Source organism: Odontesthes bonariensis, chromosome 17, assembly GCF_027942865.1.
Source record: "Odontesthes bonariensis isolate fOdoBon6 chromosome 17, fOdoBon6.hap1, whole genome shotgun sequence".
Classification (NCBI taxonomy): domain Eukaryota; kingdom Metazoa; phylum Chordata; class Actinopteri; order Atheriniformes; family Atherinopsidae; genus Odontesthes; species Odontesthes bonariensis.
The window spans coordinates 5,710,543-5,737,240 of NC_134522.1; the positions used below are offsets into that span (position 1 = coordinate 5,710,543).

General features: G+C 40.5%; 1 protein-coding gene across 1 annotated transcript in view; it reads right to left on the minus strand.

Annotated features, from left to right (window-relative positions):
• The window catches only part of LOC142365809 (serine palmitoyltransferase 2-like), a 50,277-nt gene extending 25,567 nt beyond the window's left edge, over positions 1-24,710 (minus strand). Inside the window, exons 1-8 of the mRNA XM_075447537.1 lie at positions 24,398-24,710; positions 18,401-18,595; positions 14,592-14,746; positions 9,689-9,837; positions 5,901-6,025; positions 2,681-2,774; positions 551-656; positions 153-372 (exon numbers count right to left, since the gene is read on the minus strand). Coding sequence (XP_075303652.1) covers positions 153-372; positions 551-656; positions 2,681-2,774; positions 5,901-6,025; positions 9,689-9,837; positions 14,592-14,746; positions 18,401-18,595; positions 24,398-24,508 — 1,155 coding nt within the window. The 5' untranslated portion in view covers positions 24,509-24,710. The remainder of the gene's footprint in view (positions 1-152; positions 373-550; positions 657-2,680; positions 2,775-5,900; positions 6,026-9,688; positions 9,838-14,591; positions 14,747-18,400; positions 18,596-24,397) is intronic.
• Positions 24,711-26,698: the final 1,988 nt, after the last annotated feature.

Consider the following 26,698-nt stretch of genomic DNA (forward strand, 5'->3'; position numbering starts at 1 on the left):
ATTTAATTTTTAAAAACAAAAAACACTGTGATGATGATAAAGGTAACAGACCTTCACATTGAGCACAAAGTGCATTTATTCACTGTCTTTACATTCCAACTCCAATTCAGTGCTTATAAAGTTAATCTCCAGCCCTCAAACTGCATCCTCACCCTTTTCCCTGCGATGTATCCCCCCGCAGCTCCGAAGCTCTTGGTAAAGGTGCCCATCATAACGTCCACATCACACGGGTCGAGGCCAAAATAATCCACCACGCCTCTTCCCCTTCGACCCAGGGCGCCTATGCTGTGGGCCTCGTCCAAGTAAAGGTAGGCCCGGTAGCGCTTCTTCAGGGCGATGACCTCCGGCAGCCGCACTATGCTGCCCTCCATGCTGCGGGGGAAGGGGGAGATGTTACAGATGTTACAATGTACTCATTCATGTAGCCAAATAACTTGCTCAATGACCTGTAATACCAACTTAAATAATCAAACCACTGTTTCAGTGATGCTTCCTATTTCTTCGCTTATTTTTTAGCTAATCTGGGACAACTGCCGACCACAGTAGATACCTGTAAATGCCCTCCACCACTATCAGAATCTTCTTCCACGGTCTGTGAGTCCTGGGCTGGCCATGAACGATGGCTTCTCTCAGCAGTTTTTCGAGGCTCTGCATGTCTGACAGAGAGCGACACTCAAAGTAAGAGAACGTAAAGCATTTTAGCACTAAATCAGCTACCGCGTCGCTGAGATTTAACTACTTTCCAGTCCCCTGAAGCGACTTTCTTTGGGCCTAAACGGCCCGACCTTTAGCTACCAGGTCAGTCGTTTTGGGCTGTAGCTTCAACATACCCCCAAAAAATTGTGAACAGTTACTTCAGTGTGTTCTCAGCCCATCAGCCACCATCGATTAAAGAATCTAACTGACCTCAGTTATCAGAAAACAGGAAGGAATCTGAAGTGTTTGAATAGTTAGCTGGAAGCTAATGGCTAAACACCACAAGGATGCTAACCATTAGCTGCTAATAACATAGGTGGAACTAATTAGTATTAAGCATAAACCTACTTTCGATGACTAAACTCATTATAAAACCCTTACATTATACTATCCTATAAAGGCTGAAGCAGATGGATATTCAAATAAATGTAGAACTGATAACCAACCAGGTTATCTGGAGAGTCGAGTAGCAGCTTGTTACACCGGTCGCTAATATACAGAGGTGGGTAGTAACGAGTTACATTTACTTGAGTAAGTTTTTGAAAAAAATTATACTTCTAGGAGTAGTTTTAAATCTCTATACTTTTTACTTTTACTTGAGTAGATGTGTGCAGCAGAAACTGTCCTCTTACTCCGCTACATTAGGCTACAATGAGCTGGTTACTTTTCTTCTTACCTCTTTGGTATTCTACGCCTCATTATTTTTATCCCCCGCGTACGCCTCATTTTAATGTTTTATTCTGACAGAGAGAGAGACTTCCTCCAAAGGCTCTACCACCTGACTGTGTTCCACCAATCAGACGCAGCCGTGCAGTCTGGTCACGTGACCATACTCAATCTTAGCCGCGGGACGGGTTAGCTTTAGCATTAGCAGTCGTAGCAAACAAAGAAAGAAACAGATGAAAAATGTCAGAACCAACGGTGGGAAATGAAGACGCAGACGAGGCCTCATACTGAAAGCATGTTTACCTTACAAAGAGTGAGAAACAGCAGCTACATTAAGTGTCTTCTGTGGCAACCAAAACAAACGCACATTTCAGCAGAAACTCAACATCTAACTTGAGGAAACATGTAGCGCTAAGTTTCCTAAACTCGTTTTTTCCCCCATGGATAGGTGAATGTTTGTTCTTTAGGTTACATATGGGTTACATATGTTTTAAACATTCTCTTTTATTTTTCATTGAAGTACTCTAATTTACCTGGATTATTTTTAATTTAAGCTATTTTGTAATTAATTAATTAATTTTAATTTTTTTGATGAACAATTGGATGAACTCTAATTGGCCTAAAGATGATTATTTAGTATTTTTGTCTGATTGAATGCTTGTGTTAACAAATAAATCAGACGTTACTCAACAGTTACTCAGTACTTGAGTAGTTTTTTCACCGAGCACTTTTTTTTTACTCTTACTCAAGTAATTATTTGGATGAATACTTTTTACTTTTACTTGAGTCATATTATTCTGAAGTAACGGTACTTTTACTTGAGTACAATTTTTGGCTGCTCTACCCACCTCTGCTAATATATAACAATTAGTTATTTAAACAACTTAGTCTCCAACTACTTAATCATGTGTTTCATGTTTAATAAGACACTTTATGTCTGTATTTTAGTGTCTAACCATGAGAAGAAACTAAAATTTTCTCTATATGTGATGTGCAATCATAATTTTTTGTGCTTTTCTGAGTTAATGTTTGGCCTGAAATATACTGGGAAAAGTGATACTAATAACATAAAGAAACCATTATAAGTATGACAGTGAGCTCACATGTAAAATACCATTTTTTACACAAATATTAGTGCAAATCTGACACAAAAGTAATGAAAACTACATGATAAGAGGCGCTGAGAAACAAAAGAGGAACTGAACCAAAGCCACTGCATGGTGAGAACAACAGAAACAAAGCACTTAAGCTGGAGGACGGACACATCGATCCACTCTACGGACGCACAAATGACAGCAGGAGACAGCATGTGACTCACTGTTGTGCTTGAAGACTCTGATGGTGGACCCAGAGAGTCTGGCTCCCAGGACCAGAGAAGCATGGTTCAGCTCATCGCTCAGAATCAGGCATCCCTGCAGGGCACCAGACCGAGGACAACGGGAGTAAGTGATTCATGCATAGTTTATGATTCATTTTAACCCATCTGAGACAGCTGAGATAGTTGAGATTAAGACGACTTAACACAGTTTATGTTGTCTATGTCTATGTTACAGGCCCTGTTGGGGGGAAAAAAAGCATTTACGCTAGTATTTGTGCGTTACCGATAGGTATTTAAGTTAAAACCATCTATGTCACAGGCACCGTTGGGAAAAAAAGCATTTACGCCACGTATTTGTGCGTTACCGATAGGTATTTAAGTTAAAACCATCGATATCACAGGCACTGTTGGGGAAAAAGAGCATTTACGCCGGTATTTGTGCGTTACCGATAGGTATTTCAGTTAAAACCATCGATATCACAGGCACTGTTGGGGAAAAAGAGCATTTATGCCAGTATTTGTGCGTTACCGATAGGTATTTAAGTTAAAACCATCTATGTCACAGGCACCGTTGGGAAAAAAAGCATTTACGCCACGTATTTGTGCGTTACCGATAGGTATTTAAGTTAAAACCATTGATATCACAGGCACTGTTGGGGAAAAGAGCATTTACGCCAGTATTTGTGCGTTACCGATAGATATTTAAGTTAAAACCATCGATATCACAGGCACTGTTGGGGAAAAAAGCATTTACGCCAGTATTTGTGCGTTACCGATAGATATTTAAGTTAAAACCATCGATATCACAGGCACTGTTGGGGAAAAAGAGCATTTACGCCAGTATTTGTGCGTTACCGATAGGTATTTAAGTTAAAACCATTGATATCACAGGCACTGTTGGGGAAAAAGAGCATTTACGCCAGTATTTGTGCGTTACCGATAGATATTTAAGTTAAAACCATCGATATCACAGGCACTGTTGGGGAAAAAGAGCATTTACGCCAGTATTTGTGCGTTACCGATAGATATTTAAGTTAAAACCATTGATATCACAGGCACTGTTGGGGAAAAAGAGCATTTACGCCAGTATTTGTGCGTTACCGATAGGTATTTAAGTTAAAACCATCGATGTCCCAGGCACTGTTTGAAAAAAAAAAAAAAAAAAAAAAAAAGCATTTGCAGTTTGTATTTGTTTATGTTACCATATGCATTTAATTAAACATTTAAAAATCCTCACTGTAACATCTTTCTGTGTAAATATCTCATATTACAATGTGGACACCCGCGGCTTATAATCCGGTGCGGCCTATACAAGCATGGGAGTCAATTGGGTATGGCAGCTGCCACACCTTGGCTCCAGGGGAAAATGGAAATGTTCGGTTTTTTTTTTAATGAATTTATGGAATTACTCGTGTCAATTTATATTGATTATTCTATTATTTAATACATATAAATGAACTACAATTGAAATTCTGAACAACACAATCAATTGATCTAAGTATCATCTTCCCCAACACTTGTATCCCCTTTTGAAATGTGAGGGTGCGCTCTATAGTCCAGAATTTACGGTACATGCAATGATCGGAGCTTTGAAAAAACGACCCTGAGGATGTTTTTTGCTTCTTATCAGCTGCATTATGTCAGGCTCACATTGTTAGTTTGCACTGTGCTGAAGCACCGACCCGCCGGACTCCATCAGCGGCGAGCTCTTTGTTGTTTCCCCCACTTTCAGCCTCGTTTGGCCGGCAGAAACTGCTTCCTCCTGATATGATGTCGGAGGCTGTTTCCGTGCCTCTTTGCTCTCGTTGCTACCGGTGACCTGTGATAGCACGAGGTCGTGTTTGTGTACGAGCCGCTCCCCCCTTAACCCTCCTGTTGTCTTGCGGGTCAAAAGTGAGCCACTACCATGTTCAGCTGTAGAAAAAATACCTTAAACTATCTTTTTCCAACTTGAAATCTTATGACTTTTCCTAAAGGGACCCCATCATTAGAAAAAGTCAGACTTTATTTTTGTTTATGTTTCCATGTGGGCTGTACACCACTAGGGTACAAAGATTGTCTTATGGGTCATTTTTGACCCGTGAATTATAAAAACATTTAAACACCAGAAAAAAGTTCACCGTTTTTTTCCCTTTCAATAAAATTAATTCAGAAGTAATTACTTCACATTTATATAATAGCAATAATAAACCTTTATTATGTAAAAGAAAACTGAGAAAACTGGTGTGTGGTTAAAAAAAAAAAAAGAAAAAGTGGAATCCTGAAAACTGGTGATCTTTTTGTATTGTGTAACAAAAAATACATGATAAAAAATGTATTTAATTGAGTTGAATAGATAAATAACAGGTGGTTTCATCATACAAAATAGATTTTGAATTTAAAATTCAATTAAGTTGCTTTATTTTGGGGCTTTGGTAGGGCGGGTCATTTTTGACCCATAGGACAAAGGGAGTAAACACAATGTTAAGACCGCACAAGGTTTAACCTTCGTCTTGTGTTAGTTCCCTGTTACCATCCCTTATGTTAACGGGTCGGTTTTGACCCGTGTTTTAGTTTAGTTGTAAAATACACTAAAAACAATGATCTATCATCCAATTTGTTTCTCACCTCTTGGTTACCTTGTTAGGCTTCTTTATCCATAAAAAATATTGGTTTTAATATTTTTGGTGTGGGCCCCTGGGCCTTGTTTTTGTCAGTATACCCCTCAATTAAAAAAAAAATAAAAATGGGTTAGGGTAACCCTAAAACAAGGCTAAATGAGAATCCCCTAAAGCTCACATAATTGGGAGAGGAGCTGGCTGTCAGTGTGTTGGCTGACAGTGAACTTGTGATTTCAGTTTTGGCTCTAATTATTGCTTTATAATCTTATTTTTATAACTGGGTCGAAACCGACCCTAACAACACAAAGGTCTTAATTTCAACTAGAGCATTTTATAATTTAGTGAAAACAATTTTTTTTGTTTTATTTTGTTGAAATAGAGGTTTCTGACAAAGTCATAAAGCCTCGATGCAATAAACAAATTTATATGGTTATTTTATGCATTTAAAACCTAAAAACGGGTCAGCGCCGACCTTAACACAAGACGAAGGTTAAACACTGCGCTAACGTTTTTATCTCTGGCAAATACGCACGAGTAAGTCACAAAGTAAGAAAACCCAGAAGAGTTCAGGAAGATAAACAGGAAGCCAACACGCAGACGTGAGTGGCGTGCGCTCTGACCTTGCCAGCGAGCGCCGGTATGTTCATGGAGTTGGTTGCGAAGCCCATCCCGAACGCCATGGCCGACTCCACGCCCAGGAACTCGGCCACCAGCTTCTCCATCTCCTCGTGTCTGTCCAGATTACCTGAAGCGCACACAAGCAAGGCCGGTGGGTCATTCAGCAGCCCCTAAAAGGCCCGTGTTTGCCTTCTGTCCCGTAGAGGAGAAGCAGCCTCATGGGAAACATCAACATGGCAGCCTGACAGCAGCTTTCGTTTAGCTTAAACATTTCTGAGAACACTTGTGAGGTTGCCAAAAGTGATTATTATTTCAACACTTTAAAAAAAAAAAAAAAGTGCTTTTTCCTCTCTCCACCCGGTCTTTGTGTTACAGTTTCTTTTCTTTACACTGGAAAAAAATCTAAATCTTACCAAGTATATTTGTCTCATTGAGTATCTCATTACACTTGATATCAGACACAACTGCCTAACAAGTACCATTTCAGCCAGATATAGGGACTTGTTTTAATACAATAAATCTTGATTATCTTGTCAAATGAAAAAAGTCTTGAAAACAAATTGTTTTGAGTCATATTTCACATGAAACAAGCTTTTTTTTTCATTTGAAGAGGTTTTTAAGCTAATTTCAAGATCACTTTTAACTCAAAAGTCCTAAATATCACATTTTATTTCAAGAAATCTTGACAAGCCAATTTTCACTAGTTCCACTGGCAGATTTTTTTGCTTATTTCAAGCAAAAACGTCTTGTATTTGTTGTTTTTTTACTTATTTTTGGCATTTTTTCCAGTGTATGGACATGTGACAGGGTAAAGCACCCATGAAGGACTCTCTGTGTTATGGATCCTCTCCTGCATCAGCCTTCTACATCACAGTGTGGGCCGGCCTTTAGTCTGCGTGGCAGCTCGGGTCTATCGCCGTAAATCTGCTCACCAGACCAGCTGCTGGATCTCATTTCCTGCAGGGTGATCTGGATCTTATCAAACTGGCTCTGCGACACAGTTTGGAAGCAACTACAGACTTTCAGATTTACTCCATGTCAAAAGTCAAAAGAAGTCCAACTCCGGCCGTGATGACTCCTTTAAAAGCTCCAAACTGTACATGTGCTCTTTTAACTGGACTTCCCAAAAAGAGCATTAAACATCTGCAGCTCATCCAGAACGCTGCTGCTGGAGTTTTAACCCGGACTAAGAGATCTGAACACATCACAGCAGCTTTAAAATCTTTACTCTGGCTTCCAGTCAGTCACAGAATAGATTTTAAAAGCCTGCTGATGGTTTACAATCTGTGATATGTTCAGAGAATATAAAGCCAGCAGAGCTCTTAGATCCAAGGACTCAGGTCAGCTGGTCCAGTCCAGAGTCCAGACTAAACATGGAGAAGCAGCATTTAGCTGTTATGCTGCAAACAACTGGAACAAACTGCCAGTGGAGATTAAACTTTCACCAAATGTAGACATTTTTAAATCCAGGTTAAAAACATTTCTGTTCTCATGTGTCTATGCATGAAATCTGCACGCTATCTTTGAACTTATCTGGACTGTTGCTTGTTTTTAATCATTTTATTTGTTTCTCTTTATAGAATAGAAAAATACTTTATTCATCCCCCAATGGGGGAAATTCAAATTAGTCAAGTAGCTCAAAAAATTATTAATATTTACAATGATTGTATATTAACAACAACAATAATAATACAAATTCTAATAAAAATACTACTACTACCTAATAATAATAATAATAATAATAATAATAATAATAATAATAATAGTAATAATAATAATAATAATAATAATAATAATAATAATAATAGTAAATGACTAAATAAATTTTAAAAAAGTTTGGTTTTTTAATGTTTTTTTATGTATTTTAATGCTTCTTCCACTCCCTGCTGCAATGCTTTTACTTTATGTAAAGCACTTTGGACTGTTTTGTACATGAAATGTGCTACACAAATAAATTTGAATTTGATTTTGCAGGAAAGAAAAGCTTCCTGGTGAGAAGGCCCGACACTCAGGGAGCCGACCGGCACTGACAGCTCATCATATGTTCTGTAACACCTGAAAAACACTTTCATGGGATCTATTCTTAAAACATACTTTCAACACAGAGCTTTCCTAATTGTTCTGCTTCTCTTTTATCGATTGAACGACTGATGAACTGCCCAACGAGCTGGTTTCATTTCATATCGTTAGAATTAGTTTGTTTTCAAGTTCTTTTTACTTGGTTTGATCTTTCGGTTAATCTGTAAAACTACGTGACACTTTCTGTAACATTTATTTACTGCTGGATGAATAAAGTTTATCATCATTATAACATTAACATCCAGCAACAAAAGATTTCTGTCCTTTTTTTTCCCATAATGACAAAAATAACTGATTGTTCAATCGTTTTAAAGCGTTTTAACCACCAGCAGTGATGCTTAGGTTCCGTTGGCATGGTAACCGATCAACTGAAAACTTCAAATATATTTAAAAAAAGAAGAGGGAAATGCTTTTCAGAACTTTAAACTAAACATTTCCTGCCTCAAGTGTATCCTTGATAAGTCGAGGTGAGAAATAAACTGATTCCCACCTGAATTAAAGCTAAAACACAACAGCAATGAGCTCTTCAGCCTCCTGGAAGTATAAAGATAAAACCAAAGGGATAAAAAACAGAAAAAACAGGTTTTGGAACAGAAAGCTAGAAAGTGTCTGGGAAATGTTAGGATGAAAGGGAAATCAAAGTCTTTTTGGCGACTGATCAATTGAGAATGAGGAGTCACGTGACTCCGGTCGGCCGGTCGGCCATGTTGGCAGAAGAATCTATTGGTTGCCAGGGGCAACGCCATTAACTTAACGGATATCTTCCTGTATTTGTCATTTCGGCAGGGCAGAGACTAATACAAAAGAAAGAAAGAAAGCAAAGCAATGCAGAGAGATAAGGCGAAAGAAAAGGGACCTTACAGGGACAAGCTTATTACAAGCGCAAAGCAGCGGTATTTGGAGAAACTGTCCAGCATCCAAAATATTGATCCTTACGAGCTCCCTGCAGCAGGTCAGACGCCTGCTCTCCCTGATGCTGCATCCATTTAGGAAACCTAAAATAACGTATTTCGTTGTTCCTATGTTTCCCAAACGTATTGTGTGAGGTACTGGAACAGTTCTTCACACAGCAATGATTTCCAGGCATGTTCTTGCAATTCCGTACTGTTTACACTTACTGATTTAAAAACACACGCGTACAATGTAAACGAACGGAGAGAATGGCGTTTTCTCGATAGCATTCTGCCAACATGGCGGATAGGGGCGGGGCTCTGTACTATGACGACAACTCCTCATTCTCAATAGTTTCTGGAAACATTTAGAGGAAACCAGCTTGACAACTTAACTCTAAATCTGATAAGGTTTAAAGAAATGTTCATCAGAGCGAGTTTAAACCTAAGGGAGACGTAACATCTTTAACATAAATAATAATAATTTAACGTAACATAAACAGTTCTTCTCAAATTGACTGATTGATTTTTTAATTATTATTATTTATTTATAAATATTATTATTATTTATTTAGTCATTTATTATTATTATTATTAGTTAGCAGTAGTATTTCTATTAGAATTGTTTATTATTGTATTATTATTGTTGTTGTTAATATACAATCATTAGCTACTTGACTAATTTGAATTTCCCCCATTAGGGGATGAATAAAGTATTTTTCTATTCTACTCTACATCTGCCATGCTTCAGATGTTACCCATCATGCACCGCTGCCGCTCAGCTCTGAGCGGCTGGTGTGTGTTCTGCAGTGTGTGCGTACCGATCTCCTGCCTGGTGCTGGCCACGCCGACGCCGTACGCCGCGGTGACCTCCGCCGCGGCGTCGGCGCACCGGCCCGTGTTCTCAGCGAAGCCGAGGTAATTATACGAGCCCAGGTTAATCACCTCCCGCACCACCCGGCCTGTGTACCTGGCAGGAGGAGAGAGAACATAAACAGAAGGAAATGATCAGGGAGAGGAAAAGTCAGTGTTTATAATGAATGGTATTGACAGGTCGGGAAAACTAAAAACTCGAGTCAACTGGAGCGTAGCGCTGGGTGGTTTTTCCGGTCTTCCCTACGAGTCTCGCCCCATTCCTCCGGTTTATATCCGACGTACTGAACAGCTGCTTCACAGCTTTCATAAGGGAGGATTTATGATGGACCGACGCTCACACAGGCATGCGACCGTCACATGACCGTAACCCAAAAGAATGAGAGGAATCCCTTCACAGCGTCACATCTGCCAAACGCTGTGAAAGCAGGACGGATGAGGGAGATTTCCGGTTAAAAAGACTCTGTGAAACACCTGCAAACACAACCGATTCCATCGCTTCTCACTGCTTTCTGCTTTCCAGAAGAGCACCGAGTATTCAGTGGAGACAAAATTTGGACGTTCGCTCGGCCTGGACGGCGTTGGAAGGACGCCCACGCAGCAATTTCCTCCCTGATGTGCAACAGAAACTCTCAGAATCACAGCGCACACACACAGGAAGAGCTCAAAACACCATATGAACCTTTAAGATGAGTGAAAAATACACAGCTGTGCACAAAGTCTGCTTCAACTCCAGCAGATCTCTCATGAGAGGACAGTTTTATGTCAGGTAAAATAATCAGAAATATCTCAGAAACGAGATGTGCGTACGTTGGGCATGCGCTGGACGCCGTAGTTGCGCAGCTCTTGCCACACGCACGATACCCTCTGCGTACGTACGAGCACATAATAACCCCAATGCGGAGGGTTTTTGAAAATTTCTAGGAGGCGCCACTGAGCCATTTTGCTCCGCCCACACACAATACCCTTTACATACGTACGAGGTCGTCAGGGTGGACATGTGTGCCAAGTTTCATGACTTTGTGATGATGATAAGGCTTTCAAATCACAAACGCCATCACACGATTTTTATCGCCTGGCCACGCCCACACCGTTCAGAGTTTTAAAAAGTTTCCCCGTGATTCGTTTCCCCCCATGTCTTAAGAGTAACCTGGCCACGTTTGGAGCTGTTACCATTAAATCTGTAGGAGGAGTTCGAGCATATGCGAGGTGTGGGAAAAAACAAGACGTTTCCAACCACCAGCAGGTGGCGCTATAGGAAGATGTCACTCTGATAATATGTGCGCGTTCAGGCTGGGTCCAGCAGTCACCGTATGGAGTTTGGGACAGATTGGATAATGTATGTGGGAGTTATAAGCGACTTTTTTGTGGCGAGTCATCGAACTTTGAGGCGTCGCCACGGCCACGCCCTTTAAGTATTGAAAAAGTTTCTCCATGATTTTTCTTAAGAGTAACCTGGCCAAGTTTGAAGTCTGTAGCATTAAATCTGTAGGACGAGTTCGATCATATACAAGGCGTGGAATCGGGCAAAAATGGCACGAAAACTCACTTTCCATCCAAAATGGCCGCCTTCCTGTGGACGTGGGACCATGGCGGCCTGAGACTTTTTTGTGCGTCTGGGCATGATGAATGAGTGTACCGAATTTTGTCGTCCAACGCGAAACTAACCCCAATGCGGGGAATATTTTTAAGCTTCCTAGGGGGCGCTACAGAGTCAATGAGCCAAAATTTCAAGAGTTTTCCTTTTGCAAAGAATAATAATAAACACTACAGATACAATAGGGTCCTTGCAGTTTCACTGCTCGGTCCCTAATATAAGGACAGATCTGACTGAAATCTAATAGGATCAATAAACATGACAACTATCCAACAAAGAGTCCTAATTTTCTCAGGATTTATGATCGATAGAGTCTAATAATCTTTATTTGTGATCAGGATGGAGATGAAAATTCTTGCCAATATTTCTACTTTTTTCCCACATTATTTAATAGAGTTCCTGTTTAAATGAGCTTATTGATGCAACCTTCCACTCAGGCGCATCAATCCTGCAGAAACGAGTCAGGAGCTTCAGCTTCAGAGTGGGGACAGTAACAGAAGTCACCTGATTGGCTTCGGCTGTGACACGATGACGCCGCTTCTAGAAGGTTGTGAGATTTCCATGAGAACCGTCTCTGAGGTACTCAGAATGTTTGAAAGAAAACAAAACCCAAACATTTAGCGAGCAGCAGCTCTGTAGATGGAAACGTTCTGTTGTGGAGAGCTGCAGTGGGTCACGCATCGGGTCTTTGTTACTGTTAGAACTGAGCGAACAGCAGGAAGATGGGCTAGAAAACAGCGGCTAGTTCCACGACTGTAAACCGAAAATATGAGCATGTTAGACATCTGAAAATATAGAGAGAAGTCGGGTGTTTCAAAGCCAAACAGAAGTTAAGGAACAGTGACGGCACTGTGGACACGAACGTGGGAACATGAGGAGGAGGAGCTGACGGCCACGCTGGGAGAGACACGGCCTCACCAGCACGACCACAGGCAGGTATGTAAATGTAAATGTACTTTATTTATACAGCCCTTTACAGACGATCCTTACGGTGTACCAAAGTGCTTTAAAGCAGGTAATAAATAAAGAGAAGAATAAATAAAAACAATAAAAGAAACAGTGAAAGAAACAAAATACAACAAAATCAAATAAGATAAGTGTCATCATACTACTGGGTATTAAAAGCAATCCTAAATAAGTAGGTTTTTAGCCTGGATGTGAAGAGGCCCAGGTCAGAAATAAGACGCAGCTGGACGGGGAGCTTATTCCAGAGCCTGGGGGCAGCTTTGGGAAAAGGCTCGCTCACCCCAGGGTTTGTGTTCTGACCTGGGCACTTCCAGCAGAAACTGATCTGTTGACCTCAGAGCTCTACCAGGAGGTGTGTATCCCTTTTCCAACCCAGTTTAGACTAAACCACGCCCCCTTGCTAGTACGGAAGCCGCGTATGCCGACGCAAAGCAGCAGCTACCCATACGCTATCATCGCTCGCCCGCCATCGTAACTTTACTGTGTAAAAGCAGTCATTTAGTAATGTTTATTTATTGTCATGAGCGCATATGTCATTCTGATCACAAATTCGAAAAGACGTAGCTCGCCTATGTGCTAGGCTATCGCATATCTTTAGTGTGTAAAGCAGTCAGTTTAGTAATGTTAATTTATTGTCATGACAGTGTTGTTTCGCGTGCTTGACTGGTCACTTTCTGTTAAATATTCTAGCGATTATCTCCCATCATACCCGAATATTTTAATAATGTTAATAAATTGTCATGACAGCCAGCGTAGTTTGGTGTACTACGCCACTCTCTGTTAAATATTCTAAGACGCGATTATCTCCCATCATATTTTTTTATATTCTTGAATTCGTTTTGGGAGGCAATTAAAAGATATTAAAGGCAAGCATTAAAGCATTTAAAAGAAACAGACAATAAGTACAGTATATCACAGAAGTAAGTCCAACGTCAACATTTTTTTTCACTAAATTGAATCTGTCTTTTCATAAGCGCGGCATAAGCGTGCGGCGCGTTCTCGTACTAGTTTCTATTGGGTCAGCTTCCCGACTAGGCTTCCGTACTGCGGAAGTGGGCGTAGTTTTGTCTAAACTGGGTTGTGGAAACAGAATAATCTTTCTATTAGTGCTGGGCGAGTTAACTCATTAATTATTTAACGCCGATAAATATTTTATCGTGCATTAACGCAGGTTTTATTTATTTATTTTAACAAAAATGTTTTGGGGGGCTTTTGTGCCTTTAATGGATAGGAAAGTTCAGAAAGACAGGAAGCAGGGGGCAGAGAGAGGGGGAACGACACGCAGCACAGGGCCGTCTGATGCGGGACTCGAACCGGGGCCAGCTGCAGCGAGGACTATAGCCTCTGTACATGGGGCACCTGCTCAACCCTCTACGCCAAAAACCACCTGTTTTATTATTTATTTTATTATTGTAAAAGTCTGTTGCTCACAGGCTTTTATTTTGTAAAAGTCTTTTGCTTTCTGCTGCGGAACCGGAAAAGAAAGTAATCGGCGGATCCACCAAACCTGGAGAAGGGTACGGAACTTTTACTCGGCCATTTTCATTTTAAAGCGGAGTCGACAGAACCAAAGTCATCTGTAAACACTGCCAAGTTGAATAGTCTTCTCAGCGTAGTAGTTCCAGTCTAAAATATCACTTAAAGGCAAAACACACAACTGATAGCAGCAAGTCATTCAAGGAAACAGACAGTGGAGCGAGGCTTCTACATAAAAACTACAGAAAGATGCTGATGTTAAAAGTGTGTTTGCACAACAAATGTTATGGCACTTTCATTCATATGGCAGCACATTTAAAATAAAGCTAAATGCTAAAAGCTATACACTACTTTTGAATTAATTTTTGGATTTTGCGTACAAATGCGATTAATCGTGATTAATCAGGGAAATCATGCGATTAATTAGATTAAACATTTTAATCGTTGCCCAGCCCTAATTTCTACGCATCATGGGATTCAATTCAAATCCAATCGATAAAGGAGCTTATTGATGAGTAATACGCACTGGTATGAATAAAGACGAGGTCAGCAATAACAGCTCCAAATAATATATAAATAAAAAGATGGATAAATGCAAATAGATTCCAGTAACTTATAGGTCTAGTTCTAGTGTAAAATGTGCATTTTTCAGGTTTTTTAAGGTCAAAAGTTTCCTGTTTTGTACAACCTCAAACTGTCCTAAGAAGGCTGGAATTCCTCCTTATCTCCTCGTGCTGTTATGTGTGAATACCTGGCGGTGAGCGTACAGATAACAGTCTTTTACACTCGAGTAACAGCCGCGTCTTTCTTACTCAAAGGTCCAGTTGTAGTCTCGGGACGCCCGCTCCAGCAGGTCCATCCTGGCCCCCGGTACGCTGCAGATGGGCCGGTTCCAGTTGTCCCTTATCCGCATGTACAGGTTCCTGGTGTAAAAGTTCTCAAAGTCCTGGTAGAGCGGCACAAAGTCCTGCAGAGGTGTGAACAAAAAAAGAACAGAAGAAGAAGAGGGAGTCAGGGAGCGTTTGAACCGCACGCCGCTCAGGAAAGCTGAAAATACAACCGACATTTCCAACGTTTAAACCCGCGTGACAGAGTTCGTTTTCCTCATTTCTAGGAGGAAACATCCGTGTGACGGAGTTCGTATTCCTCATTTCTTGGACGAAACATCCGTGTGACAGAGTTCATTTTCCTCATTTCTAGGACGAAACATCTGTGTGACGGAGTTCATTTTCCTCATTTCTTGGAGGAAACATCCGTGTGACGGAGTTCGTTTTCCTCATTTCTTGGAGGAAACATCCGTGTGACGGAGTTCGTTTTCCTCATTTCTTGGAGGAAACATCCGTGTGACGGAGTTCATTTTCCTCATTTCTTGGACGAAACATCCGTGTGACGGAGTTCGTTTTCCTCATTTCTAGGAGGAAACATCCGTGTGACGGAGTTCGTTTTCCTCATTTCTTGGACGAAACATCCGTGTGACGGAGTTCGTTTTCCTCATTTCTTGGAGGAAACATCCGTGTGACAGAGTTCGTTTTCCTCATTTCTAGGAGGAAACATCCGTGTGACAGAGTTCGTTTTCCTCATTTCTAGGAGGAAACATCCGTGTGACGGAGTTCGTTTTCCTCATTTCTAGGAGGAAACATCCGTTTGACAGAGTTCGTTTTCCTCATTTCTTGGAGGAAACATCCGTGTGACGGAGTTCGTTTTCCTCATTTCTTGGAGGAAACATCCGTGTGACAGAGTTCGTTTTCCTCATTTCTAGGAGGAAACATCCGTGTGACGGAGTTCATTTTCCTCATTTCTAGGAGGAAACATCCGTGTGACGGAGTTCATTTTCCTCATTTCTTGGACGAAACATCCGTGTGAGTTTGACAGAGTTCGTTTTCCTCATTTCTTGGAGGAAACATCCGTTTGACAGAGTTCGTTTTCCTCATTTCTAGGAGGAAACATAAGTTTGACAGAGTTCGTTTTCCTCATTTCTTGGAGGAAACATCCGTTTGACACCTCCAGGGCGACGTGAGGACTTCCTAATATTTATCCCACCGGCTTCCTTTCCTCAACTTGACCCACAGGAGGGAAAACAATGAACTCTCTTATCAAACATCATAAAAAATGCTGGAACAATGCGAGTGCCCAAGGTCGTGCTCTGCATGTGCCCCACCACTGATATATATAAAAAAGAAGCAATCTTAGGCATGCACTCTGCAATCTTCTGTGAGGAAACGGTTTCTCTGCAGCCTGCTTCCTGTTTGGGATTTCAGCTTCACGCTGCTCACATCGGATGCTTTGATCGGGTTTAAACGTTTGAAACATTTACGGTGTGAAGCCAAACCGATCGACCCCAACTCGTGTAATAATCGTACAAAATGGAGCAAAGACTTCACAGAACCGGCTTTACATTTAAACTGAGACCCTGCTCAGGTAAATCCCAGACATACCCAATAAAAAAGTTGGTATTTGAGGTTTAAACCTTAGAAGTACGATACTTTCACTTGGTTATTTAAAGATTCAAAGTGAGTCTGTGGGTCAACATGCGCTCAGAGACGCGTGATGTTGCTTTAAATGGTCCGATTTTACCCACTGTGTCGGGTTCTGATGCAGAATTCTTTGTGACCTTCTAATGTACAATCTGACATTCATATCATGAGCAATAAACCTATCGAACAATCTGTCTCCACGGCAGACGGTATTCTCCAAAATCATGTATAATTTAGACTATCTTATGCAGAAAGAGGTCCACAGATAGAGATAAACACACTGACAAAGCAATGACCTCAGCGGATGAGTGCATTCTGAATAAATGAATAAATAACGCTAACTAATCTCTCATTGATTGTATTGCATCTAAAGCTGAATTTGAACAGAACACGGCGACCATAAGTCCTCACAAAGTAATAAAAACACAAGATGACGTGGCTCCTGAAAGGCAACAAAAGCTCGGATGTGGCAGCTGGTGCCGACTCCTGCGGGAGGAGATAAAAAGATTGGTTTGCAGGAAAATAGGAACAACTATTTGATCGATTTATGAGGGGAAAGGTGTGAAAAATGAGACTACACAACAAACTGGTGTTCAGATTAAAGTCTTAGCTTAGTTAGGGACATTTCTTTCTGGCTCCACACCGGCACTGATTGCTTGCGTCAGGGGCTGGAGGCGGGATTATGGACACCAACGTAAATGTTGCTTCGCCACTTTAGCGTTTAAAAACACGAGTGCAGGAGCTATTTGTAAAGTTAGTTTTTTGGTTCTAGTTGTAAATTTAATTAGCTAATTATAAGTAACTTTATTTGATTAATTTCAGTGCTTTAATTAGAGTAGATTTTTTGCTAATATTCTTTGTTAGTTATTTGTTTAGAATATTTTGGTAATTGGGTCACACTGGGCACCTGGAGTACCAGCATGCACCTGGGTGGGCCAATGTTTTTTTTTTTTTTTAACCAGGGAAAAGGAGAGAGCAGCAGGTTTTCTTTGTTCTTTAGTTTGTTTTATTGTTTTGAAATAAATCAACAGAAAACGCAAGAATTCATTTTGGACATTAATCTTCTTTTGCCTGCGTTAAACCACATCCCCCATGGTGCATCAGTGGTCTTTTGATTTTGTTTGGTTTAAGTTTAATTTGTTTTTTTATGGACAAATGGCCACTACAACGAGCTTAACGTTCCACTCTTTTCCCACCGTTTAATGTTTTCCTTCGCCCGAAAGCCGCCCGATTCGCCGCAAAAAGCGGCATTTATAAGTGAGAGTTTTCTTTATTAACAGAGATCTTCCTGTTTCCGTCATTCATAAACACGGGTTAGTATCTGGGAACACCAGTCGTGTGATTTTAATACATTAGCATAAACCAGAGATACTCATTGTGCGGCTCCTCAAGCTTTAATTGGCGGCTCGCACTCGCATAGTAGCTTATAACAATATGGTAACAATAACAATACATTTTTTCAAATAACACAGTGAATACTGCACAGTATTAGGTATTTTTATTAAGTTTGCGTTTTTGTAGTATTAAGTATTTTTATTAAGTATTAATTAAGGCTTAATGGTATTTCCTAAAGGTGGCTCTGTTAAACCTGGCAACGCAGCCCGCTTAAACCACCTCACATTTGACCGCAGTGCACGCTAGCTCCTTTAGCCAGCGCAAGATGCAGGCACAATGGATTGGTTTTTAAAACAAATCAAAAACCAGCACAAAAACCATGCTCATCCTGAATGTCTCACTATGATTACAACAACAAACAACAAACTACAAATACAACATAAAGAAAGTCGAGGACATGCACGCCAGCTTCCGTTCATCCCAGTATTAAGGTAAATGTGGTCTTAATTGAAAATGTATTGGCTGTGTTGTTTCTTTTTTTGTGGGATGTTTTATATGTAGAAATGCATATTTGCAAAAAGGGGACTTTAGTATGTTGTGGTAAAAGTGGCTCTTCCCTTGATTTTGCTGCCAATGTGGCTCTTGGGAGAAAAATAATGAGTATCACTGACATAATGGGAAATAAGACCAACGCTGCTCTGAACCTGGACTGTGACCGCTTGTGTTGAAATGAAAACAGGAAAGAACGAAAGAAGCCAGTCAGTGGTGGAGCACAAAGTGGCGTTCGCGCCGGAGCTTCGGCCCCCCGTTACCTTTTGCTCCTCCTTCTCTCTGGCGATGTGGCACCGCTCGATCTTCCAGTGACGGAGGAAGTCGCGCAGGTAGCCGAAGATGGTGAGGATGCCGTAGCCCATGTAGGTGAGGACCGCCACCAGCATGGGCGTCTCTTCGAAAGACTCGACGAACGGCCGGCCGAACAGGCCGCCATGATGCGACGCGGCGTGGACCTGCACAAAAGTCAAAAATCAGACAATCAAGCGCACGGACTCCAGTCTCATGACCTCGAGCCTCGTCACACTTCCCGTTTTTGTGCATTTTCATGTGACACGCTGACCTTTGCTCATAATTACGGGATCGTGAGGCAAGGCAATTTTATTTATAGAGCACAATTCGTACACACGGTAATTCAAAGTGCTTTACAGCTACATAAAATCACAAGAAGGCAATAAAATCATTAAAAATAAAAAAAAATGAATAATAATAATAATAATAAAAAAATAAAATTAAATAAATTAAAAAATAATATTAATGTCTGCTCATGTAGACTGATATACTGCGCTGGCATTGTTTTTCTGGCACACCCCAGCAAACAGCAAAAAGCCATAAAAAACATCTGCTTTCGGCTAATAAAAACACTTCTGGATCCATAAACTACAGACGCCGCAGCAAAGATGCCTCGCTGAGAGCTGCATTAATGTAATAAAGTGATATTTATTAGTAATGAGCTGATGAACATTTCTCAGTTTACAGTATCTTACTGTAAGTGCTTTTAATTGCACTTGACCTACTGCTATAACCTCCATGCAATAACCATTAAATCTAATCCTAATTGTCGTTAATGAGTTATTCTATGCTTTTGTAAAGTTTAAACCTAGTTTTTAATGCAAATGGGTTCAAATTTACAGACAAAATATATGAAATCAATGCTTTTTGTGTGAATTTGACTTTTTAGAAACACATTTTAGTTGCCGTAAAGCCAAATAAACACCAAACGTTCGATCTGCTGGTTTCTAAAATGTGGTTTTCTTCACCGTACCAGCGGGTTAACCGACTGTATTTGCATTCTGAACACAGCAGTAACCGTCTCTACTTCTGGATTTATACGGCCAATAAATGAATCACTTCGTGTTGACAATAATCCCTAAACATTTGAGACGTGTAATTAAATCATATCAAGCGTCTACTCCCTCTGCTTTCGTCCTGATCGGGGAAATAAAATGGTTTCCATTTTTCACATTTCCTTACTAGAAATGACATTGAGGTGATTTATCTGTGGCCAATCTGCACGTGTGAAGAAGATAAGACTAACCATACAGGAAAACCCTGAGAGGCCAGATTTGGCTGCCAAATGAGCGAGGAACAGCGTGTGCCGATGTGAATCTGAGCACATAAATCGCACCTTCACGTGCCCATTCTCTGCATTTCAGCAGCAGGAAGAGCGAGAGAAACCCTTTCCTTGCAGCTATTGTGCTTTTGCTTTCGTCTCCGCACTCGTGGCTTTCGGACTCTACATGTGACCGGTCATGCCTCTTTCTCTCAAATACCTCACAGAGCAGCAACACTGACATGAACATGAACTCTAATCCGCTGAGGTTCAGCCGCCAGACCAGCGTGAGGTTTCCCAGCCGACCCAGCCAGAGCCGGTGTGGCATTTGTGTGTGCGCTTGACCTGATCTCATTTCTGAATCACATTAAGAGAGGCTGAAACAGTCAGTCAACATATGAAAAACACGCTTACTAACAGAGCCGGTCTAAATGCCCAGCAGGGAGCTGTTAATTGGGAGGAAATTTGCACCCCAGGGTGGAAATTTCATTAGAAAAAGCTGTTTCACGGCACAGACAATCAGTTTTAACCAGAGATGGGACCAAGTCACACATGTGCAAGTCTCAGGTCTTAGCTTTCAAGTCTCAAGTAAGTCCCAAGTAATTTTTTCTTGGGCAAGTCAAGTCAAAGTCACCTTATTATTGCAATTTTACCCGCAGAATCTGATCTTAATGAAGTGAAAAGACAAGATATAAGTAACTGTCAGTAAACATCATTGGCAAATGTGTCCAACCTGTCCACCCCGTATCATATCAAGCTAACGTTAGCTAACTACCGACTAGGCTAGTTAGCTAGTCAAAGCTCCAGGTTCATTATGAGACTTACAAAGAAAAGCTATGTGTGTTCAACCAGACTTTGCGTAGAACAAGGGAGAGTTATTTTTCTGAAATCATCAAAAGCTGCAGTAACAACTCTCGTGTCCTGTTTGCTACAGTAAACAGATTAACAAACCCTCCAGTTTCACTGCCTTTAGAACTCATTTCTACATCTAAGTGTAATGAGTTTGCAATATTCTTTAATGACAAAGTTCAAGGCATTAAAAATGCAATAATTTCCACAACACAAATAACTACTCTGCAGCCAGCTAGACACCTAGAGCTGACACATTTCACACCTGTTACTGACAAAACAGTCGAAGAGACCATCTGCAGTCTGAGTTCATCAACGTGCTGCCTTGATGAGTTGCCCACTAGATTCCTAAAGTCTGTGCTGAGCAGTTTGTTACCACAACTTGCTCATCTAGTCAACATCTCACTCCAGACTGGAACATTTCCAAAGGCCTTAAAAACTGCTGTCATTAAGCCTCTTCTAAAGAAGAGCAGTCTCGATGCCACAGTACTGAACAACTACCGGCCCATATCAAACCTGCCATTCTTAGGCAAAGTCCTAGAAAAAGTTGTATACCAACAGCTTAGTGACTTTCTCCTGTCTAACAATGCTTTTGATACTTTCCAATCAGGCTTTAGGCCCCACCACAGCACTGAGACAGCTCTGATCAAGGTGACAAATGACATCCGCCTGAACACAGATGCAAGTAGAGTCACAGTCTTAGTTCTGCTGGACCTGAGTGCTGCCTTTGACACAGTTGACCATGCGATCTTATTACAGAGGTTAGAAGACTGGGTGGGAATCTCTGGTCGTGCTTTAAACTGGTTCCAGTCCTATCTGGAGGACAGGAAATATTTTGTTGAAATTGGTAACTGTGTCTCAGACCAAATGGCTATGACCTGTGGGGTTCCTCAGGGGTCAATCCTGGGACCCGTATTGTTCAATCTGTACATGCTTCCACTAGGCCAGCTAATACGCAGCTATAATGTGTCCTACCACAATTATGCAGATGACACTCAGATCTACGTGTCACTGACGGCAGGAGAACACGGGCCTGTAGATACACTGTGTCGCTGCATCGAACAGATCAGTGTGTGGATGCAAAACAATTTCCTCCAGCTAAACTCAGACAAAACTGAAATCATTGTCTGTGGCCCACAGAAACAAAGAGAAAGTGTTATCAGTCACCTTGAGACTCTCTCTCTAAAACCTAACTATCAAGTTAGAAATCTCGGGGTAATATTGGACTCAGACCTGAACTTTAACAGCCACATTAAATCTGTAACATCAGCAGCTTTTTACCATCTAAAAAACATTGCCAGAATCAAAGGAATAGTGTCTAAAGCAGACTTAGAGAGACTGATCCATGCGTTTGTCTCCAGCAGGTTAGACTACTGTAACGGCCTCCTCACTGGGCTCTAAACGGGCTATAAGACAGCTGCAGTACATCCAGAACGCTGCTGCTCGAGTCCTGACTAGAACCAGGAAATACGACCATATTAGTCCAGTGCTCAGGTCTCTGCACTGGCTTCCTGTCGCTCAGAGAATAGACTTTAAAACAGCTCTGCTTGTGTACAAGTCTCTTCACGGTCAAGCGCCAAAGTACATCTCTGACATGTTAGAGCCATATGAACCAACTCGGGCTCTGAGAACCTCAGGGAGGGGTCTCCTGCTGGTGCCCAGAGTCAGGACTAAACAAGCTGAGGCTGCGTTTCAGTTTTATGCTCCTAAAATCTGGAACAGTCTTCCAGAAGATGTGAGACAGGCCTCAACTCTGACAATGTTTAAATCCAGGCTGAAAACAGTTCTATTTAGCTGTGCATACACCTGAAAGTATTTTATCTTTCTTTTATTTTTTTTATTCCTTTTATTTTTTTATTCCTTTTTTAATGGTTGCCTTGCCTTGCCTTGCCTTGCCTTGCCTTGCCTCGCCTCGCCTCGCCTCGCCTCGCCTCGCCTAACAGGACAATATTAGCTAATTTGACAAGTACTTACTGGTCAGAATGGATCTTCAAATGACGAACAAAGTATGAAGTTATGCTAGATGCTTAACACTCAAGTCATAGTGTCGAGTCTTTAACTTCCAAGTCCGAGTCGAGTCTTTTATTTTTTGTCAAGTCAAGTCACAAGTCATCAAAAACAGCGACTCGAGTCGACTTGAGTCCAAGTCACAGTGACTTGAGTCCCCATCTCTGGTTTTAACTAATAGTTTGAAGTAAAAAAGCTGGTTCACCATCACCCAAATCCCTCGATGAACATAGCATTTCACCAAACTTCTACACAAAGGACTAGTTAAAACTATAAGAGGTTTATACTAAAAACACACATCAAACCCTCACTCTCAGCTGATGAGACAAGGACGTGACTTGTAAACTTTCGTGTTATCTTACAGGCGAAGAAATGTGATCCGTCCAAAGTTGCAGGACTGGCTCTGATGAGTAGTTGGGCAGGAACTCTTAAATTCGGCACACATATTGTGCACTAATCTGGATTAAATTTCAGCACAATATCAATTCAGAGCTGTGTGCAACCGCCTTTTTTAAAACAGCCGCCCGTCTTTAAAACTGTCGGGAGGGCAGAAGACAGCAGAGCTAACCCGGGAATAAAGTTGCTTAGTGCTAATATTTTTATGCCGTATAGTCTTTCTTGACTGAGACAAAGAGTTAAAATCATGTTTTCAGACAGTGCACCACCAAAGGAGGCCCTGAAAACGCTTAAATCTGTACAAATGTTGACGGAATCTGGAGGTATTCTCTCTGAAGTGTCATCACAGTTTGACATCAGTAAACTGAGAGCACTGAGAGCTGCCATTCGTGACATTTTCCAAAATACAAACATGGGAATCAGTGGAAATGACAGCAGTGACAACCAGGGGCGAGGCTAGGGTATTTTTAGTGGTGCCAAGGCACCACCGTGAGATAGCTCGGCACATTTTTAAAATATTATATTATGCAAAAACACATTTTTTTTTGCTCAAGGATGCATTATTTTAGTGACCATTTTATTTATTTTCTAGCATTTGTTTTAACTCTTTACTCCCAAAATAAATGTTGAGTTATCTTCAATATTTGTCTCAGGCTCTCTGTTATCCTTGTCAAGCCACAGTCTTTTGAAATGAAGAGGTCAAAATTGAATGTTGTAGGGCAGAGGTCTTAGGTACAGCAGGGGGGTTTGCGAAATCTTTGGTTGACGATTTTTAATTATTATTATTTTTTTTTTCAAACATTTTTTTCTCACGAATTGTGTGCAAACGTGTGCCATCCACAGATGGTTTGAGGATTCATTGTCCCATCTACATGCATGTTTAAAGTTAAAATCTGTGGATTATTTGAATAGCTTAGTGTTGTATGCAAGATGTTTGTTTATAAATGGCAGTGGCGCGGCCACCCTGTACCTTGCACGTTTAAAATAAAAACATGAATATATTAACCCGTGTATTATTTGAATAGCTTAGTATTGAATGTACAATAACAGAGTAGCTATGTTTACACACGGCACAAGGCCCCCGTTAAATATAAAACACAATTGTATGCCATATAAATAGTAGGGGGGGGGGGGGGGGTCCCTGCTCCAACTCTCCATCAGTTTGGGGGTCCCTGGCCTGAAAAACGTTGAAGACCCCTGTTGTAGGGGAAAACACTACTCAAAGCAAAACTACTACGGCTCCAAAATGTATAAATGTACTAGTTCGCCTCAATTAGTGGGAAAAAATGTGCCTCTGTGAGCACTGGGGGCTGGGGCACCCCTAAAGACCAGATCCTAAAATCGCCCCTGGTGACAACACCAACCGCTTTTTTTTTTTTTTCCGGGTCCACAACAATGGATGTTTCCCCGGATACACCAAACCTCTCCCCCACCGTCCCATCCCGGGCCTCACCTCCTCTCCGTCCGAGTGGCGGTGGTGCTTGGGCGGCCGCTCGGGGCTACAGTGGAGGCTCTTGGCGAAGCCGTTCCTCGCCGGTTTCCGTCCGTTCCGGCTCTCGGTCATCGCTGGGCAACGGCTGGGAAGCTGCGGCTGTAACTGGCATGTATGACCGCGGAGCCCGCCGACGGTGCAAAGCGGTGACAGTATCCGAGCTGGCAGCGTTTACAAACACACACCACGAACTCTCACGCTCTCACACGCACGTACAAACCCCACACGCGCAAACGCAAACACACACATACTCGGTGAAACCTGAAAATCCAGACGCTGAAAACCGGAAATGTACGCCCCATAAACCATCATATCAGCCCCCGTTGAAAGAGGCGGGGCCACTATAGACTCAGGAGGCGTGGCCTAAAAACACTGTTTTATTAACCCTCATTACCTGATTTAAAACACAATTTAATGTTTAATTTTAATTTCTGAAAGGGGACATTTTTGCCCCCTTTTAAAACAACTTAAAAACATCATATGTTCATATTTTTTCTGCTTTTTTTGTTTCATAGATTTTTTATTCCACTTCAGTTCTGATCATAACTACCAAGTTTTCAATTATTTTCAGTGCAATCTGTTGGTTTCCTTAGCTAGGAAATTGTTTTTGAATTGGCTCTATATGAAAGAATTGGTTTATTTTATGAATAATTATGTTACAATTAATTGAATTCACAATTGGCTTGAATTGGACTTTAGTATCTAAGTGCTTTGAGATGACATTTGTTGTATTTGGCGCTATATAAATAAAATTTAATTGAATTGAAGTTTTCAATTATTTAAAAAAATTTAACCCTTTAAATACTGGTTTATATGATGTAAACGCCAATTTCTGTAAAAAAAAACACAAAAACTGCTATAGTTTCAATATATAGAATGCAAAGTGGAATTGTTGAGCGGGGATAATTATGGTCTGGGATATGTCAATGATCAGCAACAACATTGATTTTTAGGGACTTTAAATTTTTTTGCTATGTCTGATTTAAAAAAAAAACTTAATTTGTGAAAATTGACATTTTTGTCCCCTTTTAAAACAACTTAAAAACATCATATGTTAATATTTTTTTCCGCTTTTTTTTCATAGATCTTTTATTCCACTTCAGTTCATAACTACCAAGTTTTCAATTATTTTCAAAAATGGAACCCTTTAAATACTGGTTTATATGACGTAAACGCCAATTTCTGTTACCCCCCCCCCCCCCCACAAAAACTGCTATAGTTTCAATATATAGAATGCAAAGTGGAATTGTTGAGCGGGGATAATTATGGTCTGAGATATGTCAATGATCAGCAACAACATTGATTTTTAGGGACTTTTAATTTTTTTGCTATGTCTGATTTAAAAAAAAAAAAAACTTCATTTGTGAAAATTGACATTTTTGTCCCCTTTTAAAACAACTTAAAAACATGTTAATATTTTTTTCAGGTTTTTTTCATAGATCTTTTATTCCACTTCAGTTCTGATCATAACTACCAAGTTTTCAATTATTTAAAATTTTTTAACCCTTTAAATACTGGTTTATATGATGTAAACGCCAATTTCTGTAAAAAAAAAATAAAAAAAAACAACACAAAAACTGCTATATTTTCAATATATAGAATGCAAAGTGGAATTGTTGAGCGGGGATAATTATGGTCTGGGATATGTCAATGATCGGCAAAAACATTGATTTTTAGGGATTTTTAATTTTAAAAATCTTATGAATTCTGGTGCAAATAATGTGAATAAAGTAACAAACACCTATGAATTACCATGGAACCAGAAGATCATAAACATCCTCAAAACATTCTCAATATTTGGTCATTATTCAAGGCTGGTAATTATTAAAGTTGATATAATACTTAGATAGGCCCTTCATTGGCCTTATTAGGTCGTTTTTAGCAATGACTTGTTTAAATATGCAGAAAATCAACTTTCTTATTAACTTCTCAGATTCATTTCTCTGTTTAATTCACTGACACAAAGAAAACTTAAACATTCAATCGCTTTTCTGAGCGAAAAATACATCCATGTCACATTTTTATACTCGAAATCAAAGTGTCCTCCTTGTGAATTGAAATGGCATCGATTACACGAGGAAATCGTGGTTTCCTTGCTCCCTCTTGTGGTGCAAAACATGCATATTATGCTGTAACAAACAAAAATAGGTCCAAATGTTTGAGAAGCTTCAGTCTTCAGTTTGACCTAAACAGTTTAAACATTTTTATGCATGATCCTGTGAGGAGGAGAGTCTGTTAGTGTGTGTATAAATGCAAAATACT